Raw genomic sequence first — 9,235 nt, 5'->3', positions numbered from 1 at the left:
TTGCTAAAACAATACAAAACTGATAACTGGGGGAAACTCAAGGGGATGATGGAAAAGCGATTCAAGATGATACTGGTCTAAATTGGCTGAATCTCCAAGAGCAAACACTGATGGTTATGAAAGATACACAACCGTACGGACATCGCTGCTGGCTGCTGAAGGCTACAGGCGATCGGCAAGTCGGCTGACTACCAACGATGGCTCGGATTTTTTTATCTGATGACGCAGAGAGTGTGGTGAGCGGACAGCCTTGTACGTCGTCCTGTGCCGTGGTGTCAAACAGGCTGCTGTTCGTATTTTGGCATCAAAAAAATGTACTACAAGGCTTAATCAGACCTTACCACACAAGTCTCCCATAAAACAGTATAAACAGTATAAAGATTCGAATCGAGCGTACATGTTCTACAACCACTTCATAGCAATCTGAAGATGGCACGTAAACCTGATGTGAAACCGATGCAAACCTACAAACTCAAAACATATATTAAAAAAAAAAAACTGTGAATGTGGTGGTAGCATCCTACGGCTACTCCAGACGTAATTGGGAGTTTTTTTCACTGTTGTTTTGGATATACTGTACTTCACGTTCAGTTATGCGGGTTGGACCTCCTGATGGTCGGCGTTCTGTTGACGTAAGTGGCCCAGTAGGCCAGGTTGAAGATGAAGAAGAGCACGGGGAATATAATACGTGAGATCTTGTCCACTTTGCTAACTCGGTTGTAGGACTTCTTGACGCCTTCACAGATGTACTCCCCGTCCATCCTGGAGAGACGCACCTCTCGGACCGGCTGAGACGGGGTCGGGGCCGAGGCGGTGCTGGAAGCGCTCTTAGCAATGGTGGTCAGTCCAGGTTCTTTTCCCACACTCATCGGATACGTGGTGCCAACGATATTAAACGTGTTGTTGGTCTTTTTGGAGAATGACGAAGACTCGCGTCTCTGTGGGAGAAGAAATCACCAGAAACACATTGTTATAAAAGAAAAGAACTCAACGGTTTACAATAAAATCCGATATTTCCTTTAGGTGGATGTGTGAATCACAATTCGTCTCGCTAATAGCACAATCCATATGCGCTGCTTTTTATCTCGCTTTGTACTGGGAATAAAAATAATACTCAGAAACCTCTGAGCTGAAAAACAGCATGTAACTGTGGTGTTCTGAGCATTAGGACGAACTAGGTACAGTACCTTCCTGTGAGTGTGTGCACTGATGGCAAGATATTTCAGCGACGCTGTGCATATGTTCCAGGATTTTGCAGTCGTACATATGGATTAACTCTGGCTCTGAAAGACAGACCCCAAAGCCCTGGTGGTTGATCGATCATAATTCACTCTTCCTGAATCACCTGAATATAGTGTTGGAATTTAATCAACCACCGCACTCATGAGTTGACGGTAACCCTAGAGAAAGCAAATGCTGACACTAGGGCAGACTTCTTGGAGTAAAGTGATGCCCATGAAGAAGAGACAAGGGGGCGCTCAACCTGCAAATCACCCCAGCTCTGGTTTTGCAAGGGCTTGAAATGAACAGTGCCTTGACTATTCAAGCGGCACAAGCCGTCGGCCCGCTAGTAGGTTGAACGATAGGCCATTTGAAAAAATACAGAGAGAACTCAACCCAGTAGCATTTGTGATATTAGGGTTTAACTACAAGCAGTTCATGGTATTCTGTTAGTTCTGTTAGCCTCAGGCTAAACAAAAAGAAAAATGAATGAACGTGCACACGCATGAAAAATTATCCACGTGATTATTGTTGCCCCTGGTGGTCAGGAGGGGTGAAATAAACACTCTGACACCACTAACACGAGGAGTGTTACACATACACAGATAATTTGATGACCCTCCCCCTCCCCAACACACTCACTCCCCCCTGAAATAAAAAAATCCTCTATAAAATAATGTTTATTACAATCATTAAATTTATTATGTTTATTACAAGCATAATACTGTTTATTATGCTTTTGTGTTACTTAATGAAATAATCAATTAAAGTTCTACTTACAATTAAATCAGTCAAGACGTCATTTTTAAAATTTGTATTGCCTTACATGCACGTCTGCTTATGACCAAACAAAATGTTTGTTTATGTTTGTATATAATATAGTTTATATAAATTTCCAATTAATTTCCATAAATTCCTGTAAAGTTTCCAATTTTTAATATTTCCAAAATTTCCCAGTTTAAGTTCCTGTGGAAAGCTTCCAGAAATTTACCATCATCAACTCCCCAAGAACTAGGATACGTAAACTACTGAGTGTTCGTACGGCATTCGCTTTCTTGTCTGTCAGCACTCATTCTGTATTGGTTTGTGCTCGTTTTTAATAATCATCTGGCTTGTATTTGTTTTGTATTATTCTTCCGTGAGTGTCTTCTGGTTTGCACATCACCTGACCACGTGACACTCCATCGTTACTGGCATTTTGCTTAAGTGCATTTATAGTGCGTTCCTGCTGTTGTACTGTATGTAACTGCTGATAATCTCCGTAGGCGCTCCGGTCAGACAAATACTTTGGCTCAGTCATGACTGTGGGCTGATAACACAACACTTTACTTTAGTTCTGCTCTGATAAAGTGTTATGACTCACTGGCCAAAGCTTTACTGAGAAATATATTTTTTTCTGAGACGGTTCTTTCAGAAACGAGCTAAAAAACCAGCTGCCTGTTGCACTGACTTGTAAGATTGTTGCCTGGATTGAATGTAAATGCCGATTGCTTTATGTTTCTCACTTATAACTTACACAGAGTGCAATGTGTAGCTGGTGCAGTGTTCGTTGTGAATAAAACTACCGGCGCGATTCTTTTCAGATAAAACCCGAAAAGGCAGATAGTATCCTCTGAGAAAATGTTTCTGGTTGGCTGGTGATTGTCAAACACATCACTATGTGCAACACAATTTTTAACACACTCAGAGGAAAGCACTGAGAGTGCACTGAGAGACTAAGTTTCTACATTTTCTAGAGAGTGATGATAACCGCTAGACTCATTATTGGTGAAGCGCTGGTGAGTCTGACGCTGAGCACATACAGCTTAAACCAGGGAATTGGGATACATTGCAGTACACACACACAGACAGATAGATAAACTGATAGATACTGTTGATCGGAGCAGTTTCTGGCCTTGAGCCTCTGAGTGAAAAGGATTTAACCTGTCAAGCAGCCTATAAACGGCCACGAAAACATTTGGCCGGCGATGTCAAGCTGGTGTCAAAAGTGAAAGATGACAAGGTAGGCAGCAGAACGCTCGACTAAATAAGCAGAGCTTCTGAACCACAGGCCGACCGGGAAAAAATACGCATCAGTAGGAGATACGATGCTTTGACAAGACTGCAGCACACCTCATAACAGCACTGTGAGGAATCTGCAGAGGTAAAGAAAGCCTTCATCCAAAGTCACAAAGAATATTTACTGTAAATAATGAATAGCATTAACTCTGACTTATTATTCAGCTTAGCTTGAACAGCAGTAATTTACGGTATTAATTCCAGGTGGGCTTTGATTTATATGTAAAACAGAGAGTTTAGTGTTTGTTTGGAATTATTAAGATTTAATGAAACCATCCACACGTTCTGACCCGTTTTTTAACCGTTTGGACGTTTGGTAGCAAACAGTCTGCATGAGGAAGGTTTTGCTTCCGAGTCTCTCTGACGTTCTACATTTAGTTCCAGATTACTGACAACGCTTACAAATGCAAAAAAAAAATAATTACCATTGGAGGGAGCTCAAAGCTGCTCGTCAAACCGACAATGATGTTATTAGTTTTTGTGTCTCTCTACATCAGCACAAAAAAGTGTGCTTTTTTTTTTCAAACAAACATGTTTAAAACAATCCTGCACCAAATTCATCAGATCCGAAAGGTTGGAATAATAAACGTATAGAAAAAAAGCCCATTAAAAAAACGTCATGCAGAAATGATGCATTGTTTTAATTTGTTTTACATTATATACGTTCGCTGCTTCCTGTCTGTGCAAATCGTTAGAGGATGTAATGTTCTCCGTACTTCAGAAAAGAAGTCGCGATGTGAATTAAATTAGAAAGTTTTTGTTAAACTTGAACTCTGACCCGATGTTATGAAAAAAGAAGAAACTAGCTAGCTAAGGCTAAATATCTATTTCACATTCTTACTGAAGAGTAGTTGCAAAACCTTACATCTGGAACCTTCTCACGAACAAAAGAGTCGCCTCAGGAGACACGCACGCCTCTGTAGGAAGGCTCGGATGTTATCTAAGACATATGGATATTCCAGACTAGACTTTAAGCCGCAGGCGAGATGCCAAGCCATAAATCTCGTCTGGAGTAACACTACTTGCAAGTGATAGTTTAGCTGAATGACACTTCCTGTCCTTTAGAGCCAATCTGCTCTTGCTGATGCTAATATAGGTGGAGAACCTTTTAGTAAACAACATCTTAATTCCTTAATAAAATTCTTGATGTGTTCCTGCATTTCTAGGCTACTGTTTGCCTGTTACAAAAACCGAAGTTGTCTGTTTTCTCAGGCGAGTCGTAGTAAAATAATCTGTGTTAGAATGAGTAACTGAATAATAATCTGTAACTTTAAGAGGTTGAAGCTATTGACTAGAACAGATCAAAGGTTCCACAGACACAGCGTTTAGACCTGGTGTTGTGAGTGTGTTACCGATAGCCACCGATGCTGTGTAATGCCACTGGATTGGAGACTTTATAGACTACAGTGTAATAAACAGGCTGTCAAGCTGCATGAATTAAACATGCTCTAAATCCCAAATGAAGGTAAATGCCTCCCAACCCTAATTCTGCACTGATCCTCCCTTTGTCTCCAAACCACACACAGGCCAATGAACACTTACACATACACACAGAGAAAATATATTGTAGGTCCAACACCTGTAATTTCTTCCTCGAGCCCAATTTAAATCACAAAATAGTTGTATTTTGTAGCGTGGATTTATTTCGTTAAGGTTCCAACGATCTACTGGAACAAAAAGTCAGACAGGTACGAATCTAGATTTTATTTGAGAATAGATCTAACCAGTGAAACTTTTGGTCTTAAATTTATTATTCAATATAAAAACAATAAAGCTATTTTTTGCTGCAAGTTATAACGTTTGTAAAAGTAACATGACTATGTCTGAAATGTTCTAACTAACCAATTATTATGACTTACAACACTCTCACTCATCACTCATTCATCTTCTACCGCTTATCCGAACTACCTCGGGTCACGGGGAGCCTGTGCCTATCTCAGGCGTCATCGGGCATCAAGGCAGGATACACCCTGGACGGAGTGCCAACCCATCACAGGGCACACACACACACACACACTCTCATTCACTCACGCAATCACACACTACGGACAATTTTCCAGAGATGCCAATCAACCTACCATGCATGTCTATGGACCGGGGGAGGAAACCGGAGTACCCGGAGGAAACCCCCGAGGCACGGGGAGAACATCGGAAGCTTGTGAGTTCGATTGCAGGTCCACCAAGCTGCCACTGCTGGGTCCCTGAGCAAGGCCCTTAACCCTCAATTGCTCAGTTGTACAAAAATGAGATAATGTAAGTCGCTCTGGATATAAGGGCGTCTGCTAAATGCCGTAAATGTAATGTAGAATATCTCAGTGTGCAGTAGCATTACAAAGCACAAAGCAGCCCCATGAAGACATGGTGTGGTGGTGAAGGACGTTCTCTCAAGAACTCAAGTATCCTGCACAGAGCCCTGACTCGGACTCAACCCCACTGAAAACCTTTGAGATCAACTGGAATCTCCTCAACATCAGTCTGATCTCACTAAAGATCTAGAAGCTAAATGAACACAAATCTACACAGCTGTCAGGTCGTTAAGGCCCATGGCTAAAGTTGTGTAGTGGAGGGTCGGGGTTCATTTTGGGCCCTTGTGATAGATCCTCTCTGCTCCAGGGGAGCTGCATCATGGCTGACCCTACACACTGACTCTAACTTCCATAGCCAGGAGATGCAAATAATGAATTTCACTGTGCTCTAATGTACATGTGACAAATATCAAGGCTTCTTCTTCTACTGTAGGCACAAATATGATGGAAAGCATTCACACATAACATTCAAGTAACATAGGTTTTCTCTGTCTGTGATTGTGAATGTTAATGTGATGTGCTTTGTGTAAATAAGGTGAAATAAGATCCGACTGAAGAGTGCAACACTGCTAAAAAGAAAGAAAGATAAAAGCTAAATTCAGATATGATAAAAACTTTTGAAAAGCACAGCTCAGCATCAGGAGCTCTCCAAAAACTCATCTTTCATTCAGAAACTCATACGAGATCCTAAGATAACTCTTACTCAACTGCCAGACACAATTATTTCTCTCCGTTTGTGCCGTATAGATTTTTTTCACCCATTTTCAGCACATTTCTCCTGAGGCTCCACTTTTCTGTTCTATCTAATGAACAGTCAGTGAAAAACAGCTAATGAATAAATAACAGACTTCTTAACAGATAACACAAGGTTGACGACAGGGGAATGAAATGGAAATTTATATCAGCAATAACCCCTCATGCTGAAAACAATATGGCTTCCTCGCTAAGCTTTCTTTAGAGTGTTTTCCAGCCATTAGCTGTGAGTGCTCCATATTTCAGTGGTTATCAGGAGTGAGACAGAACGAGGCAATATGCCAGAGTGAGCAAAACGGCATTTGTGAAGGAATGAAGAGAGGACTGGGTTTCTGAGATGGAGCAATCTTTCTGAAAAATTACAATCCTGACAAGTTTTTTTTCCCAAAGACGCTGACAAAGACCAGAGATTTGTATTGTGCTTACTGCAAAAGCCACACAGCTCGTTACCTGTATTTGTGAAAAGGAACTCGTTACTGAAACATAATTCGGTTGCTGAACCGTTGTGCATTGTAAGGTCTTATATTTTCACAAAATAAACTTTTTAGAGTCAGGAAACTGTAAAATAGAACAAACTGATGATACCGTAGATGACCTTATCTCACTTTAAATGGGGATTTTGACAGATTCCAGTCAGTTTCCAACCCCAACGCAACACCAAATCTACCCTTATAGAGGTGACTCTGGGAAAATATCCGTTCTAGTATTTATTACTAGATCTTTACTGCTGCTTTTGACACTGCAGATTAAAGAATACTTAAACAGCCTTAAACTAGAGAGAGTCGCGCTGAGGCAGCCATCTTACATCTTAATGTAAGATTCATATTTTATACTCATTCTGTCTATATTGTATGTCATCGTCTGTATTGTCTTGTATAGTGTAGTGTTATTTATGTGTGTATTGTATAGTGTTATTTATGTGTGTATTGTATAGTGTAGTGTTATTTATGTGTGTATTGTATAGTATTGTGTTATTTATGTGTGTATTGTGTAGTGTTATTTATGTGTGTATTGTATAGTATTGTGTTATTTATGTGTGTATTGTGTAGTATAGTGTTATTTATGTGTGTATTGTGTAGTGTTATTTATGTGTGTATTGTATAGTGTTATTTATGTGTGTATTGTGTAGTGTTATTTATGTGTGTATTGTGTAGTGTTATTTATGTGTGTATTGTGTAGTATAGTGTTATTTATGTGTGTATTGTATAGTATAGTGTTATTTATGTGTGTATTGTGTAGTGTTATTTATGTGTGTATTGTATAGTATAGTGTTATTTATGTGTGTATTGTATAGTATAGTGTTATTTATGTGTGTATTGTATAGTATAGTGTTATTTATGTGTGTATTGTATAGTATAGTGTTATTTATGTGTGTATTGTGTAGTACAGTGTTATTTATGTGTGTATTGTATAGTATAGTGTTATTTATGTGTGTATTGTATAGTATAGTGTTATTTATGTGTGTATTGTGTAGTATAGTGTTATTTATGTGTGTATTGTATAGTATAGTGTTATTTATGTGTGTATTGTATAGTATAGTGTTATTTATGTGTGTATTGTATAGTATAGTGTTATTTATGTGTGTATTGTATAGTATAGTGTTATTTATGTGTGTATTGTATAGTATAGTGTTATTTATGTGTGTATTGTATAGTATAGTGTTATTTATGTGTGTATTGTATAGTATAGTGTTATTTATGTGTGTATTGTATAGTATAGTGTTATTTATGTGTGTATTGTATAGTATAGTGTTATTTATGTGTGTATTGTATAGTATAGTGTTATTTATGTGTGTATTGTGTAGTATAGTGTTATTTATGTGTGTATTGTGTAGTATAGTGTTATTTATGTGTGTATTGTGTAGTATAGTGTTATTTATGTGTGTATTGTATAGTATAGTGTTATTTATGTGTGTATTGTGTAGTATAGTGTTATTTATGTGTGTATTGTATAGTATAGTGTTATTTATGTGTGTATTGTGTAGTATAGTGTTATCTATGTGTGTATTGTATAGTATAGTGTTATTTATGTGTGTATTGTATAGTATAGTGTTATCTATGTGTGTATTGTATAGTATAGTGTTATTTATGTGTGTATTGTATAGTATAGTGTTATTTATGTGTGTATTGTATAGTATAGTGTTATTTATGTGTGTATTGTGTAGTATAGTGTTATTTATGTGTGTATTGTATAGTATAGTGTTATTTATGTGTGTATTGTATAGTATAGTGTTATTTATGTGTGTATTGTATAGTATAGTGTTATTTATGTGTGTATTGTATAGTATAGTGTTATTTATGTGTGTATTGTATAGTATAGTGTTATTTATGTGTGTATTGTATAGTATAGTGTTATTTGTGTGTATTGTATAGTATAGTGTTATTTATGTGTGTATTGTATAGTATAGTGTTATTTATGTGTGTATTGTATAGTATAGTGTTATTTATGTGTGTATTGTATAGTATAGTGTTATCTATGTGTGTATTGTATAGTATAGTGTTATTTATGTGTGTATTGTATAGTATAGTGTTATTTATGTGTGTATTGTATAGTATAGTGTTATTTATGTGTGTATTGTATAGTATAGTGTTATTTATGTGTGTATTGTATAGTATAGTGTTATCTATGTGTGTATTGTATAGTATAGTGTTATTTATGTGTGTATTGTATAGTATAGTGTTATTTATGTGTATTGTATAGTATAGGGTTATTTATGTGTGTATTGTGTAGTATAGTGTTATTTATGTGTGTATTGTATAGTATAGTGTTATTTATGTGTGTATTGTATAGTATAGTGTTATTTATGTGTGTATTGTATAGTATAGTGTTATTTATGTGTGTATTGTATAGTATAGTGTTATTTATGTGTGTATTGTATAGTATAGTGTTATTTATGT

At 37.3% G+C, this 9,235-nt stretch overlaps 1 protein-coding gene across 1 annotated transcript in view; it reads right to left on the bottom strand.

Moving 5' to 3' along the window:
• Positions 1-523: 523 nt before the first annotated feature.
• LOC132859680 (gamma-aminobutyric acid receptor subunit alpha-3-like) overlaps positions 524-9,235 on the bottom strand; it is a 104,101-nt gene continuing 95,389 nt past the window's right edge. The window contains exon 10 of the mRNA XM_060890519.1: positions 524-938. Coding sequence (XP_060746502.1) covers positions 588-938 — 351 coding nt within the window. The 3' untranslated portion in view covers positions 524-587. The remainder of the gene's footprint in view (positions 939-9,235) is intronic.

This window comes from Tachysurus vachellii, chromosome 17 (assembly GCF_030014155.1).
Source record: "Tachysurus vachellii isolate PV-2020 chromosome 17, HZAU_Pvac_v1, whole genome shotgun sequence".
NCBI classification, from domain to species: domain Eukaryota; kingdom Metazoa; phylum Chordata; class Actinopteri; order Siluriformes; family Bagridae; genus Tachysurus; species Tachysurus vachellii.
The sequence above is the reverse complement of the archived record's forward strand: the minus strand, read 5'-3'. Positions and strand labels throughout refer to the sequence as shown.